This window comes from Anarrhichthys ocellatus, unplaced genomic scaffold (genome assembly GCF_004355925.1).
Source record: "Anarrhichthys ocellatus isolate YVR2014 unplaced genomic scaffold, GSC_Weel_1.0 scaffold3, whole genome shotgun sequence".
Classification (NCBI taxonomy): domain Eukaryota; kingdom Metazoa; phylum Chordata; class Actinopteri; order Perciformes; family Anarhichadidae; genus Anarrhichthys; species Anarrhichthys ocellatus.
Genome location: NW_022280033.1, coordinates 14,942,324 through 14,958,213, shown reverse-complemented (window position 1 = coordinate 14,958,213; position 15,890 = coordinate 14,942,324). Strand labels below are relative to the sequence as shown.

At 44.3% G+C, this 15,890-nt stretch overlaps 2 protein-coding genes across 6 annotated transcripts in view; one reads left to right on the top strand and one right to left on the bottom strand.

Annotated features, from left to right (window-relative positions):
* klhdc3 (kelch domain containing 3) overlaps nucleotides 1-445 on the bottom strand; it is a 36,856-nt gene extending 36,411 nt beyond the window's left edge. Inside the window, exon 1 of the mRNA XM_031871612.1 lies at nucleotides 424-445. The gene's annotated coding sequence lies outside the window, so the exon portion shown is untranslated. The remainder of the gene's footprint in view (nucleotides 1-423) is intronic.
* The window catches only part of mymx (myomixer), a 28,640-nt gene continuing 12,934 nt past the window's right edge, over nucleotides 185-15,890 (top strand). Inside the window, exons 1-16 of one of the 5 annotated variants that reach the window (XM_031871577.1) lie at nucleotides 185-337; nucleotides 692-1,623; nucleotides 2,193-2,282; nucleotides 3,553-3,696; nucleotides 6,373-6,519; nucleotides 6,997-7,188; nucleotides 8,068-8,154; nucleotides 8,415-8,533; nucleotides 8,631-8,745; nucleotides 8,848-8,925; nucleotides 9,035-9,150; nucleotides 10,438-10,603; nucleotides 14,300-14,436; nucleotides 14,589-14,688; nucleotides 15,090-15,239; nucleotides 15,492-15,641. In XM_031871577.1, the coding sequence (XP_031727437.1) occupies nucleotides 1,135-1,623; nucleotides 2,193-2,282; nucleotides 3,553-3,696; nucleotides 6,373-6,519; nucleotides 6,997-7,188; nucleotides 8,068-8,154; nucleotides 8,415-8,533; nucleotides 8,631-8,745; nucleotides 8,848-8,925; nucleotides 9,035-9,150; nucleotides 10,438-10,603; nucleotides 14,300-14,436; nucleotides 14,589-14,688; nucleotides 15,090-15,239; nucleotides 15,492-15,641 (2,280 nt within the window). In that variant the 5' untranslated portion in view covers nucleotides 185-337; nucleotides 692-1,134. Of the gene's footprint in view, nucleotides 338-691; nucleotides 1,624-2,192; nucleotides 2,283-3,552; nucleotides 3,697-6,372; nucleotides 6,520-6,996; nucleotides 7,189-8,067; nucleotides 8,155-8,414; nucleotides 8,534-8,630; nucleotides 8,926-9,034; nucleotides 9,151-10,437; nucleotides 10,604-14,299; nucleotides 14,437-14,588; nucleotides 14,689-15,089; nucleotides 15,240-15,491; nucleotides 15,642-15,890 lie in introns of all 5 variants that reach the window. The other 4 variants (XM_031871560.1, XM_031871551.1, XM_031871568.1 and 1 more) reach the window with 4 other exon arrangements.

Sequence of the window (15,890 nt, the reverse complement as noted above, 5' to 3'; positions counted from 1 at the left end):
CACACACACACACACACACACACACACACACACACACACACACACACACTTGTCATGCCAGCAGCTATGTGGTTTAAGGAGCATCAGGGCTGTCCCATTCAGCTGGAACCTGAGTGACAACTGCTCCTCACTGATGTGGAGAGGCTCAGAGCTGAGGAAAGCACTCTCACTCCCGGACCGACAGCGCTCACATGAGCCTCTGAAGCTTACTCTCTCCTCAGATTTCAAACTGGATTTTTTTGTACAAGCCTACTGCCTGTGAAAGACTTTATTTTTTTTGTCTTGTAGAGCAGAACACCTCAGGGCTGAATCTGTTCCTCTGCACTTCAAAGTGGAGGTAAGGTAGAGGTGGCGTGTGTGTGTGTGTGTGTGTGTGTGTGTGTGTGTGTGTGTGTGTGAGCTTGTTTCAGCTGAGGATATTACCTCATAGAGGGTAAGCTGTGATTGAAGAGGTCCGACAGAGGTCTCTCCCTCTGACTCCATTACTCGCCTCTTATCTGGACAGATTTTCTGTTCGGGTTCAGAGGGGAAGTTTTGACAGCCAGGCTTTACAGCCCCCTCTCCGCTCTGTCGCTGCCGACAGAGAGAGAGAGAGAGAGAGAGAGAGAGAGAGAGAAAGAGAGAGAGAGAGAGTGGTGACTTCATCCCGTCTGTTAACCAACCCTCCTCTTTCCCCCTCCTTTTTTTTCAGTTTCCTTTTTTTTCAATTTTCTCTTCTCGAAGCACAGTCAGGCAGCATGCCAGTTTTCATCTTGCTGCGGTCCCTGGTTATCAGGCTCTTCAGTAGCAGACTGGCAAGCTCAGTGGCACGGTTCCTCAGGAGAAGCCTCTCTACAGGCGCTGCTCACCTTGGCACGGCGCTGCGACACGTCTGGGACCGCATTCGATCCCAGGAGTCCAAGGAAGCCGTCCTGGGCTGTGTGCTGTGCATTCTCAACATGCACAAGAAGGTGGAGAACTGAGCTCTCCCTCCACTTTCTGCTCAGCCCTCCACTTGCCTGTTGAACAGAGACCGGACAAGCAGAGCTGGTTTGTGTGGAGGGTGTACAAAGGGACGTGACAAGACTTTCTTTCTTTTTTTTTATTCCCGTTTGGACAATATTTTTGTTTTTTCTCACCTGGACACTGCCAGCAATGTCTGAAAGCATTGTGAGGAAGGTCCAGCCCTTCACCATTGGGACCAGGCTGTCAGTCCCGGCAGTGCCAAAATGCCAGGAGTTCACACAGAGTTATCTGCAGAGCCAGAGTCTGGATAACTGCACTCTACATCACAACCTGAACTCGCTCTACCTCAGTCGGTCCCAGGTCTGCGCGCACGGCCCCTGTCTCGACTCGCCCATCGCCAAGCAGGTAGCACCCGTGAGGCACAAGCGGGAGGACATGGCGGCTGAGGACGACCTGAACCAGAACGTGGCCTCTCCCTCCGCCGTCTCCAGGTCCATCAAGAAGATCACGATCTCTGGGAGTAAAGACACATCTGAGAACAAGGTGTCACAGCTTTCCATCACAGGGACCACATCTGAAAACAACAATAACAACAACAATGTCAGCAGCACATCAGATCCACATCTGCCCAGGATTGTGGGAGTGAGTTGTGAGAATAAGCCCAGTTCTCACTTCAAGGTACGAGACACACTTTACTAATGCAAATATGCAAATATATTAACCAAGGAAATAATACATTGTCAGGTGGGATTTCTTTCAATCTCTCAGTATAATGAAAAGGCAATTTTACTAAATAAAGAAGAAAATATATGTAGATGATACATATCTTCAAAGATATGTGTAACATTAATTATATAATCTTTGTGATAAATCCTCTACTTTCAACAGTTTTCACTTCAAACAAAGACATTAACCTCAAACTCAGCATTAAAAAGACATTTTGTATATATTTTTTTCAACATACAGTACAATTTAGCAGTGTATGTGCTTAAAAACAACCAAAAACACACTGTGTTTGGTAATTTAATTATCATTTTTTTTTAGAGATATTGGTTTATGACATTGTTTTACAAATGCAACTTACCCCAACGGAACGTGATCGATATATATTTGCTATAGGAATCCTAAATATTATTTTTGCCTTCCACTATCTCTGTCGTCCTGTCCAGCTTGTTCAATTAATTTACGACTTATTTTCCACACTACCACCTGCTGATTTTTTGTATTTTTTCCGATTAATATTTTAGGTTTTACTCAGAAAAGACAACAGCGATGACCTTCAGCCCACGCAGGGACAAACCAGGCGGAAACTGAATGGAGAGCAACCCGTCCCACAGGTAGCGTTAAGATGCTAACGTTAGCTAACTGCTAAATTAAAATGACAAACAGCTAGCTTCAGTAAAAATGACTTTGCGTGTTTTTATCTCGGTAAATAGAAGTTTAATGAAAAAAGCCTATAAGACTGTCATATAAAGCCTAAAATACAGTATATACTTTTTTTAAAAATGATTTTTTTTTTAGATATGTGCTATTTTTCCCAACTTTATTCAGATTGCATTTGTTTTTCTGTGAGACAGTGCGGTCTTTATAACATTAGCTCGCTGTGGAATTGATCTCTTGGAGTTTAGGAAGTGAAGTCATATGCTCTGTTCGCCAAACTTAACCAGTTTATTATGTTATACATTTGGAGCGAAGTCACACAGAGGTGGAAAACCAGTTAAGTTGTGAGAGCTGCGTGTCTTTGAACGCCACACAAACAGCCTGTTGTGTCCTCTTGTTTAATAACTGCAATGTATTAAAGAAACAGTCCACAGGAGGAAAAAATAGCACGTATATTGTAGGATATTGTTTAAAGTCAATGGGCTGTTGGATTTGGCCTGTTTCTCATTGAAGTCATCAGTGTGTGTTGTGGATGAAGTGCTCTGTTACAGCAGACCGTGCAGAGGCAGGGCTCACTGGAAAACATGAGGTCAGGGAAGATGTTAACAAAAGAAAAGGCTTGCTGAAGTCCTCATGGAGGCTGCTTATAATAACACACTGACACAGCAATGGCCTCATTTCCCCTTTCAGGACAAAAAAAAACTACAGCACTCACCTACATCGCCTCTTATTCTGTAACCACAACAATACTTCGCTGTTCCTCCTTCTCATGTGCTATTCATGCAAAATACCTGAAAAATTGTCATAATTACACAAGAGAAGGTGGTGGTGCTTTTACCTGTTCAGGAATGATATGATCTACCAAAAGTCCTTTTCAAGGTGATATGTTTACATGTAAGGCTGACAGCAAAAAAAAACATCAGACATCCAAGGATCTGCCCATTCCTGCTTCCTTCATGTGCCCAGATGTTTCCTGATTGGAGAGCTGCGGGAATGCTTGACTGGTGCCAGTCGTGTTTCATTTCATCTCACGTAGTGCTGACAGTAGGCCTTTGTTAAGAGGGCCCTTGGGTGTCAGACAAGTTTATAATGTCTCTGGATGGTAAACAGGAAGTTTTATCAGAGGCAAGCATCATCTGGTGTTGAGGTTTTATTGGATTATTGTTACAGTCAAAATGCCATCATGTTTTCAACACTTTGTTGTCATTTTGTTGTGCGCTCACACAGATCTCAGTGCCTGAATCGCAGCAGAAAGAGCCTCAAAGAAGAGAGAGTCATCCGCACACACAGAATGGAGCGTCGGCAGCGGTTACGTCCCAGAGTGACTGCTTCACTCAGCGCAACTCGCTCTTCAACAAGGAAGCACTGCAGGTAAAATGTCGCATGCATACTCAATGTCATCATCAACAGTTTGTCATGGTCAGCCTGCGGGTTTATCGCATGCAGCGTTGGTTTGAACTGCACAGCTCCCTTTGAGGAGGGTGCGCTTTTCCACTCCACTTTTCCAAAATATGCGGAGATGTATTAAACCCTTTTAAATTAAACCAGAGTAACTTATCTCTCGTCTCCTCTGATGTAACAGAAAAAGAATGCTAATCAAAAGTAGCTGGTATCTGAAAAGCAACAAGTTGCACTGCTGAGATGAAATCAGAATGGAAGGGCCCTGCGAGGAGAACAAAATATGTACTGGTTCTTATTTTGTCCTGAGAACTGTGTGTGAGCTGTGTTCGGCTGAGGGAAGAGAGGGAGGGGAAACCGCCACAAGTGAAGCAATTATTTCGCGATGAGATCATTGTTTGGCTCCATCTCTTCACGCCTATGGCCCGCAGAGACTCAGCCAAGCAGCACAACTGGCTGTGTTATCTCATCGCTGCGTCCACCCCAGTGTAGAAGGACATTTTTCTGCGAGTTCGGCCGAGGGACATTTTGTCCAGCAGTTGGCTTCGTCACCAACCAGTGATAGGCTGTTGACTTCCAGTAATCAGAAATGAATTTAGGATGTGTCAGCTCCAGGAAACATATGATGTATGTATGTGTTGAAAACAGGCCCTGTAGCACGTCGTTAATGTTAACAAGCTTAGCATCCCCTTTGCTCTTAAGTGGAGTTTGCATTTATTTTGCTTTTGGAGGAAACAGCCTTTTGTATTTGAACTGTATTTGAGAGAGTACTTTAAACAACCAGAGGTTTTGGTACCTGGGGAGCTGCTTGTTTTACAGGGATTTGGTTTACCGCTATTGCTGATGAAAATGTGTGATTTCAGTATTACATCGCTGTCGAAGTGGAAGTGAGTTTTCCAGAGAGGGACTTTTAAAGGCCCCTAGTGTTTCAAGCTAGGAGAGCAAAGCAGGTCACCACATGGAGAAGCACAGCGCCCGCTGAGGGCCATCTGTCTCCGAGGCTGCTCTGCAAAACATCTCGCCTTTCACCGTCTCCTTCTCATGACAGAGAAAGTCGAGAATCCTCCGCTCACGCAGCCTTTTCGGGGGCCGAGTTGCATTACCAGAGGGGCTAGAAATGTGGCTTGTTGGTAAACAGCTTATAAAGTGTAAAGATGTGCGCACTTGTTTTCCAGTTAAGATGCTAAAATCGGGTTCCTTTGAAGCCTGTAGTCATGAAAAGCAGCACTGAAAAAGACTGGTTTCTGATTACAGATTATCATCAACAAACATGGAGTTTATTTCTAAACCTGGTCCATGTTGACTGCAGCCATGTTTCCCTGTGTGGCCATAGATTTCTCACAAAAGAATCAGAAGCGGTGACACAATCTGAACTGCCTGCATTAGTAGTCTATTCTTTGTGGCCAGACTGAGGCCTAACTGTACATTTTGATAAACAGACAATTGTTGTGGAGAGCGGACAGGAAAAAAACAAGCGAATCATGGACTTCCTGTATGAGGTCATTATACAGCCATGGGAGCCAGTGTGAGGAGATAGGGCAGGCCTGCTTTGTCAAGCTCTTTTCCTTCTGTTCAACACAGAAATGCCTCCACTGCACCGGGGGTGGGGTTCTTGTAAAGTTAATGACCGGCCTCTCTGAGGAGAAGTGACATCACATTTTAATCTGGAGCAAGGAGTTGTTTAAAGGCCGTGTCATGTGTGGTCTTGATGTTTTATTGATCCAAAAAGGCTTACTCTCTAGAGGGTGTATTATTCATCGTCAGTCGCGCTAAATTCCTTGGGAAATAACAACTCACTTGTGTGCTTAACTGTTAGTTGACATTCTACACAATAGCAACACTGTGGAAAATAAAGCATCAATTGTGTGACTCGCTTGGGATCCGTCTGAGAAGCGGAAGAACCGGAGTTGATTTATTAATCCGTTCAATTATTGTGACTTCACTTGGGTGGGTCACTCACTTCCACACTGAGTTCTTTGCAGAAAACAAACATGTTGTACTTTCCAACACTTTCTGACTTTGGCCACCTGGCTCGCAGTTTCTCACTCCCGACAGATGTTGCCAGAAAAGGCAGCTCTGCAAGACAAAGCCTTATGCGACGGAGCCCATGGCCCTCGCCAAGAGAAACTTCTGCTCTTCATAACATGGCTGCTCTTGATGTGTCTGAAGCTGCGTGTTACTCTGAGTCAGGGAAGAAAATGTGGCCTGTTTGCTCCCCTCATGAGCAGAAATATGACTGTGTTTACCACGGTGACGACCGCTTTGTCGAGCATCCTGGTACACAGTCCACGTCTCACAACCAGCGGGCTGCAGATGAGCCTCAGTTGTGAAAGCTCTAGATATGAATTTCATAGAAAATGCTGCAAAAGGAATAATTTTGTACATGTTTCCATGAGTAATATTGATCCATACAAATATATCCACAAATATAACATTTATACATGCAAGAAAGAAGCCATCCTCTGCCATGTTACTTAACTATAGTATCTATATAATCTCTAAAGGTGATAAATTATCCCATTTACCTTTAAAATAAAAGCGCAATATCATCGAACAGCTGAATCAGGTCTATTAACAGACGTAACTGGTTGACTATGACGTGCACAGCGTGGAGCAGATCCTAAACATTTGTGTCTGTTTGTGATGAAGGCAGAGGCGTGGATCAAAGGCAAGCTGCAGGATTTGAAGGATGGATGTAACATTCAGCGCTGCCCCCTGCAGGACTGGGAGGAAGCCTCGCAGACGCTTCAAAGAGACCTCAAAGACTTTGAGAACACCCTAATTCAACTCAACCAGGTGAGGAAAAGAATCGACACGGGGACGGACTCGAACTGAAATATTACCAAATTGCCAGAGCGAGCACTTCACAGCAACGAACACTCAAACTGAAATGTTTATTTAAACTTTTTTGACAGGTAATGGAGATCTGAATGCAAACCTAACATAATGGCCTCGTAGGTATTTCCAGTAGACCAGAGAGAAAAGCAGACTTTCAGTGTTCCAGACGTCTCTGTCAAGCCAGTTTATACTTTCTCGCTCAGGAGAAAATGTTTGGAAATGGTACATTGCCGATAATTAACCTCCACCCAGAACCGGGAGACTTTTTCAAGGGTATATCCAAGAAATAAATGGCAGTTTTCCAACATCTGTAAAGCCTGCTGGCACATAAGCAATGACGAACTTGAGGTTTCAAATGCACTCGGCCGCTTCACTTAGTCTGGCGGCTCCGTCTGAGCTACACCTAAAATGAGCATCGACTTTCTGTCTCACAAGATGGGTGAGCAGTTGATCTGCAAGCTGAACCCCACGTCTGATCTGGTGAAGAAGCAGCTCAGCCAGCTCAGGGACCAGTGGCAGACCCTGAAACAGACGGCTGCAAACCAGACGAGGGCCCTGGGTGGAGCCAAGAACCTGCAGGAGTTCAACAAAAAGGTGGACAAGCTGGAGGCGTGGATTAAAGAGAAGGTAAAGAAAAACATTCCTGTCTTTTTCTGTTGTGTAGAAGTGGATTTAAATGCAATGAATCATTTCTTCAGAGTCATAGTTCAACTTTGTGAAGTATTGACGAGAAGCATTTTTCAATGATATTGGTTGTTTTTCATAAATTTGAGCAGTTCGAGATTTTGATTTATTGCAAACTGCATGTTGCTTGCATTTTGTACTGATTCACTATTGTGAAATGAATACTTATTATTTGTATTTGTATGCCCCTTCAATTGACATTTCACCCTTTTTCATAATTCTGATTCTGATTCTAATTTTGACCACCTCCTCAAATCTCTTCCCCTCCTTTCCCCATTTATCTAAACACAAACGCAATGAAGCTCTCCGACTGTAACAGCTAAAACCCAAAACAGTTGGCCCAGAGGCAGATACGACTGGACACGCAGCTCTGATCAACAGTCGTCTAAGATAATTGGTGCAAAAGAACTGCATTTGCTAATACAGGAAATTAGCTCAGTATCCTGAAGACGCGTCTTGTTTGTGTATATTCACCGGTGTAAAACATCTGCCCGTCATTATCAAAAAGCAATCTGCATTTTAGGTCTGTGTTTATCTTTCTGTTCATGTCTGGCTCAGGGGAACTAATGATTGATAATGGAGTGGTGGGAATGCAATGGAGGATGTTGCTTATGAAGTCTATAAAACATCCATCCCCAGAGGAGACTGCATTCTCCATTTAGTTCCACTCATCCTTTTCTCTGTGTATTAGTATCAAGTCCTCACCTAATGCTGAAGGCTGTTTCTGCTCTGCATCTTGGTAGCAGGGCTGATGTGGTTTAATCCTGGTGCCTCTGAAAAGAACTAATGGGGGCTATAAACACTGACTTTTATGTGTGCCAGCAGGAAGAGGAGCAGTCTCTGGTGAACGTCCTGGGGGGAAATGTTGACAAAATGCAGCTGACCAGGAGAATTTTAGATTTGAAGCAGGTGAGTGTCGTAATGGAACAAGCTAAAGAGAGCCATTAATAATTAACAGAACATTGATTTTTAAAAAAAGAAGAAAAACCTTTATACAACATTCTTGAAGTAAAAAATATCCACATTTCCATATGTTAATAGTTTATAATCCAATTCTGCAGAGGTTTCCCAGTCATTTATCCATGGCTGACTATATTATTTGTCTCCCACGGTGTATGGCAAAGACAGCTGAGGTCATAGTTGGATTGTGTTCCCCTGTTTCCCTGCAGGACGAGCAGCTATACAGAAACCTCCACGAGGAGATCAACCACTTGGCTTTAAAGCTGGAGAAACAAGGGAAGACAGATGTCAAAAACATCTCCAGCAAGAGGAAACACATCAACAAAATGTACACCTCAAATGTCCCTCAAGTTGAACTGGTGTGCTGAATGAAACATCTTGCGTCTAGAGAGAAGACTGATTTGTGTGTCGTCTTCTCCACGTAGGTGGCTGAAGGTCCAGTCTCATCTGAAAAACCACCATGAAAATCTTCAGCTGGCACTGGAGGTGTCCTCTTTCTACCAACAGGCCGATAATACCGTGTTTGCTATTAATAACATGGTACAATTCCCCGGCAGCTTAATGTGTTTTTCTTTTCTTCTTCTAATTAGATCTGAGGTTCACGTTTCGCTCACATTTACTGACACATACCATCTCTTTCAGTGGAAAAGCATATCTGCGTCCAAAGAGCTGGACAGCTTTGGAGATAGAGAAATACGCGACATCGCCAGTCAAATCATGGTGGGAATCTTTTTATTTATTTTACATTTAAAGCAGCACTGCATTATCAGATGTTGACGGTGGGTTGCAGAAGCCTTCTCTACCTAACCTACAGGCCTGTGTGTGGTAGATGCTAGATGTGAGCGTGTCCCAGGTGTCTAATCTCCATCCTGCCCTGGCTGCCGGCGTCGCACAGAAACAGAGCGAGGTGAAGGACTGCTGGGCGCTTCTTCAGAAGGTTTTCAGGTGAGACAGCAGGCCAAGCACACCGCCGACAACCATTTCACCCGGTAATTGGTCCTCCACAGGTTTCCACTGAGCTGGAACTGTAATTTTCTGTTATTACTCTTCTGGTACCCTACATAAAAAGCCTTTTCCATTTGACATTTGTATAAAGGTTTTCTCCCTCGCTCTTGATTAGCCTTGTTGAATTTGGGTTTGAATCAGTGAAAAATTATAATCAAAGTCAAGGACCGGTCTGTCTGGATGTCTGGAGACCAACCACCACGCAGAGCATCACTCACCACCCACTGCTTTAGTTTGTAATGTTGAGTTTTCTGCGCTGCTTTGGAATTTGACCATGTGTTTGATTACTGTGCTAGGTGAATAATGTCTTGATACTGATTCAAGTTGGCAAAGCCGTCTGTTCTCTTTCTCACTATTAAAATTGTGCCGTCAATGCCGTGAATAGTCTGCTGGATCTGAGATATAACACGTTTACAAGAATATTTTGTTATTTTTATTGCATTTGTAAAATACATGTATCGTTGCTTTAATAGCCTTCAGTAAGAGTCCAGATTTTTACATCATTAGACTCTTTTTAGACCATCAGAACCGATATCTACTTAATGAGTACACATATAAATGCTGTGGTAAAATGGGAACCGAGCTACAAGTATTTATACACGTATTTATATACTGATTTATGCACTGCGGTCCATACTGACTTATTCACATTTGTTGCGGCCTTGCTGCATGCATAGTGAAACGTGGCATTCTTTGGAATAATGTCCAAAATTTAAAAGGTCATCAAATTTCAACACTTTGTTCTGTAAAGTGCTGTATAAATTAAGTTTATTGTTGAAATGATTGGGATATATCCTCCGGGGACCATGAGTATTCATGCCAAATTTCATTTCAGTCCGTCCAATAGTTTTCATCTTTTCCTGTTCTCCTGGATTAAGGTGTTGGACTGGCCAATGGATAACAATGCAATCCTTATACAATACCTGGACAGAGAAGATGAAACACTTTCCATTTGTATGACGATGAATACGGTCAGGAGTAACTCAAGACCACAGTTCTGACATCCATCTCCCACATCTCCTGCTTTCCAAAACATTTCTCTGGCTGAGAGCCTCTCATGTCAGCGGGCTATCTTTAGATCCAAACATTACATCATCTCGTCTGTCTTATCAGCTGCGTTTCATAGCTATTCAAACCAAATAACACAAACACTGGTGGAAAACTTCAGAGCCATAATTGGAGCTCTGCTGTCAGTAACCACAGTAACCTCCCGCTCTGCTCCTCCAGCAGGACTGACAGGACCGCACTCCCTCCCACTGGCTCCGCTTTCACCAGGGAAGATGCCGACCCCCTGACACCAGCCCGAGAACCCCAGTGCAGCGTGGGAACGGAGATGCAAAGGATCATGGGAAAGGAGGTGAAGGAGGAGCAGAATCGTCTGAAAGGCTGCGTGGTAAGTAGCTTTCGGTATTTCGTTCTATTACAGGAGAAACCACACTGTGGCTCTGGAGAGAACAGCGCCATCAGCCCCTTCGAGTCCCATGACATCTGTGGCTGCAGAAAGTGACGCACTTTGTCCTTTGGGTTGGAAAATAGATGATTTACTATTTAAGCAGGATTCTTTTCCTAAATAACAGTGTTTTTATGGTCTGTCAGATGTGCTGTAGAGCAGTGGCTTCCAGTCTTGGCACCCAACAACCTGCTGGTTTTCCATCCTACCAGCTAGTTAGTTGCACTTAATAACATCATCTGAGGTACGAGTTGTGAGGAAGCCCGTTTGGGATGAACATCAGCGTGAGTCTAAAACCCAAACACCAGTGCTGTAGAGAACAGAGCAATATGTAACATTTCCTACCAGTCTCTCTATCTCATGACCAGTCGGTAAATGTTCTGAATCTTGGCCTTTAGGAGTCACAGGAAGAGCTTTTGGAGGAGTTATTTACCCTGGCACAAGAATTCCACAAATTTCTATGAAAAATGTCAGGCCGTGACTGTACAACATAGCTGAACGCTGGGCCAGATCAAATAAGCCTTCCCCTCCGACCCAAGACTTCACGGTAGAATAGTATCTTGCATGGCTTTCAACCGCTAACAAAAGTACACAGTCATTGGATTAATACTATATTAATAGATGGCCTGTGGGTCAGTCTGGGGTGAGCGGATAATCTGCAGAGCATGTGGATTCCTCAGACACGACATTCCTCATCTTGGAGGCCTACCAGCACTTTATTGAATATGTGGGCGCTCCTATAGTAACCCCACTGCTCATAAACCTACGAGGAAATACTGTTGGCGTCCTTTAGAAGTCTATCCAGAAACCTAAGTGTGGGGTATGTTAAAAACCAGTAATTATGTGTATATTTAGGCTTTTAAGTTAGCACATTAAATCTCTTTACAATCCGCAAGTGAATATACAGTGGCTATTTGTGTTCAGCCCAGAGGTATCCCATGATGCAACGCTCCCCTCCCGTTATTGACCCTGAGCTCATGTGAAGTCCCTGCTGAGCCTCCGGCCTCGTTTTGCCCAGTGAAAAAGCGCCCAGATGCTCGGATGAGAGAAGACTTCACTCTTTCCATTCTCCTTGTGGTTCTGGTTCCGTTTATTTCCCTGCTCATGTTTTTAGGCTCTAACTAACTGGCCCCGCAGCCCCGCCACCTGTGACAAGGAAACCATCACGCCAGCAGGCAGGCGCTGAGCTCGTTGCCTTTATTGCACTGGGAGCTGGGAGTCACCTGGGTGCTCCGTCTGTCAGAGCCCCTCTTGTTACTCTTTATGGAAGGACTAATAAGACACCCCGAACAAAACCCCGGAGCCCAAAAGGCCACAAGTTGAACAGTAAAAGTAATTTGTCAGATACTTTACTTTAACTCCAGCCCACGGGTGTGCTGCATTGGCTACAGAATTTTTTAAAGGTACGAGATGCAGCTGCACCAGTTTGTGGGCCGATAGTGACTCTGAGGCATTTGCATAATGTGCTGGTAGACAGCACTTTCAGTGTTTCTGCAGACATGCTAACGTACACACTTCTCTTTCTGGCAGTCTCTCCTTCTCTGGTGCAATTTGACTCAGTAGATTAAAACGGCAAAGGTTTTTATTGTCTGCATGCGTATGGGTACATGCATTACAAACTATACGTCCGTGTCTATGTCAGCAGTAGTGTGGCCTCTAGTCGCTGGAGGTAAACATGGCTATTGTCTGTTTCTCTGACTAATTATAGCCAGATGCCGGGGCTGCAGACCAGATGGGATTGGTGCTAAGTGATAGTTCCTGGCTGACATCACTTCATAGCACATTGCAGAAAGACACACGGGGGGTGGGGGGAGATCGGTAGAGAACAGATAAGAATCAACAGCACCAAGACAGGGAGAAGAATGCTGAAATAGGAGATGATTGCATGAGGTCTAACAACACAGAATACCACTGAGAATGACAGCGAGTCATTGAACGACAATGTTTTTTGGCTGTGGCTGACATCATTATTTTTCATACAGATGTTGCATGCATCAGTTGTTTAGAGTGGAAGCCACTGTGAAGGATGAAGGACAGAAGCAGATATCTGGGGAAGAGACGTCATTGATGGTTATCAGCCCTGCCAAATGAATCCGCTCGTTAGTACTGCAGCTTCAGCACAGAAATGTGCCGATAATGTGCCTCCGTGAAACTCAGAACGGCCTATAAAATGACTGGCATGTTAGTAAATGATGTTAGACCTCTTTAAATTACGGCATCTCTCGCATAATTTTGGAGGCGACACTTTTCTCCAGCACTCTGACTCACTTCTTCTGTAAGCCCAGTCAGAAAATAACATCGGTCAAATCAAAGCTACTCCATAAAACACCGTTATTAACGACTGTTTTGTGCTTTTTGGCCGGTGTGTAAATTCAATGCTTTAAGTGAAAGCATTGACAGATGCATATTTGCCTTGCTGATTGTTGCAGAGGCCTTACTTGTGTCAGCACTGTTTTTACTGGCATATGAAAAATACATTATGTTATATAGAATAATCAACACAGCTCGGTCTGCATTATTCATATAGTTAGGCATAGAAATGTCAGCATAAGAGAATGTTTTACTGAATCCACAGTTCATTTCATTGTTTCATATTTAGGCCAGCCAGTGTTGGTAAGCAACAAACCTTACTTATAAAGTTATTTTTAAAACCTTGGTTGGTGCTTTACAGTTTTAAATGACACACAGTTAGAAACCACATACTTTAAATGTAATGAAAAGAGACAAAAAACAATACACTTTTGAATAACTTCTGTTGGATCCTGTTGCAGCACAATGTTTGAGATGTTTGCAGTGGACTGTTGTCGGTAACTAGACCAACCGTCGTCCCACTGTGTTCTCTGTAACGGTCCAGATCCATGCAGCTCTCATTGGAAACCCTGCTGCAGAGTCCTTTGGCCAACCTTTAAAGCACTCAGATTGTCGTAAAAAAGGGGCTTAGTGGCCGTTGACGTCTTTAATTTATTTCTGCACATAGACAAGGTCTACAGCGCATGCATTGACCTCGCTAAAAACTCCACTGCATAGTTCTAAACAGAGTAAGAACGAACAGCCCATGGAAATCTGTATCTAAGGCTGAAAAAAACACTGCTGCTATTTAATGACAGTTGGGGATAGGGGATTTTAAAAATGGCTCATATTTCCAACTGCATCGGCTCGTTTTAGTCACCAGAGTGGTACAGCACATGTTGGCAACCATGTTAGACCTAATGTGTTCATTCATGAAGCAATTATAACATATCTAAACTTTCACTGCCATCTTTAGTGTTTTTTTTATTGCCCACTGTGATGCTGTTAAACAGACAAAGCTTGTATCTTTAGGTTATTTCACGGAGAGGAGACAACCTTTTGTCAGAGAGTATGCTTTGTGTCATTTACAGGAGAGGCTTTTCTTTGCTTTGGGCAGCTGTCCACGTTGTCCGGCCTCCAGCCGCATTGTAACATTCACATTAGCAGATGAGCTATAGTAACGCCTCATTGTCTTGTGACTGCTCCCAGTATACAATCCTCCGTTTGAGATGTTCATGCATCCAGTCAACATTTATTGGATGGGCGACTGACTAAAGCAAAACACAGAACGTCAATCACATTGTTGTTGCTGTTTTTTTCCTACGGAGACTTTGACTCTTTTGTCCACAGACTACTGTTGAATGGGGGATCGGGAGGAGAACACAAAGCCAGGAGCAGCCGTCAGCGAACCACACCTCTTCACCCACGGGAGACAGCCCTGCCTGTGTCAATGATGTCATCGTCAGACATCAATTGAAGGGGGAAAGGTGACATTTCGGCCCGGCTTCTACTTCCCCCCTCTCTCTCTCTCTCTCTCTCTCTCTCTCTCTCTCTCTCTCTCTCTCTCTCTCTCTGCCACTTACATAATGAGAGGTCTTTAAGTCATAATTGGAGTCACATGTCTGTGTTTTCTTTGCAGCAGCAGGAAGCCCAGAGCAGAGCCCAAGCTTGCCGCCGCCCCGCGAGGCCACCCACAGCTTCACACACAGCTCCAGAAGTTCACTGTGTCTGCCAACAAGGTGAGCCAACCTCTTTCACGCCAGAAGTCCCCTTTCAACACCGTCTCCATGCTTTGTTCAAACAAAAATGGTTCATCTTAAATAAAATCGTGTGACCTCACCCTCAGTATTTATTGCTATGGACTGTCAGCGCTGCGGTTGTGCTCGTCAGCTATAACACCCTTGTCTTGTAACCGGCCACAGACATTATGTCACATGTTTTAAATGAGACAAAGCTGTCATGCATTTCAGCTGTGACTGTGCACTGACCGGTGTGCCACTGTGTGAGGAACATTCCTTGGATCGTGGTCACTGTGCTTCCTGTGGCATCTAAATGCCCTCTCTCTCCTGTTCTTCCATTATTCAAATTCCTCTTTTAATCTGTTTGTCTCTTCCCCTGTTCGGTCCCCTTTCCATCTCAGACGTTGTCCTGGCTGAAAGACAATGTGTCCATGGCCACACAGGTGTGTTCAATAGCCAGCTTCGAGGGGCTAGAGGCAGCCAGGAGGTGTCAACACGCTCTGGAGCAAGAAATTCTCACCAACAGGGCCAGGATAGAGGTGGTCAAGCGGGTAAGCCAAGGCACACTGTCGTATTCACAGTTTGTCTTCAAACATAAGCACTGGATGAATGCCTTGAATGAAAATATCCCCCACACTTTGCCAACTGGGCACCTCGACAGCCCTGGTTTGTGTATTAATCAAATAACGAGCTGACATTTCATCTTTGGTTGCCCCAAGCTTCAGTTTAGGTTGATATTTTGCAATGTGAATCCCAGTCCTTAGTCATCACATGCTCTCATCGGCCTAACGCTCCATCAACAGGAGGGCCACGGGCTGGTCCGCGCTCAGCACGCGGGCAGCGCCAAGATAGAGGAGTTCCTCGGCCAGCTGGAAGTCCTGTGGGAGGAGCTGCGGAGGAGGCACCAGAGGAACGCAGTGTTTCTGCAAGCCTCAGAGGAGCTGGGTTTTCGGGTAAGGTTCATAAAATATCTCACAACAGGCACTCCTCTTGAGTCATAACCCGGCTTCTACTTACTGTACCTTTGAATTTATAGGGGAAATTTATGGTTATGACAGATGATTCTGGATCAGTTCTCCCATTGGGAGAAGCTTTCTGCTGGCCCTCAGCCTGGGCTGTTCACGCACACTCGTGGTTAGGAGCTCATTTACTTTCATCTTCACCATCTTAATTGGAAGAGTCTGCAAGGTATATTCCCCAAA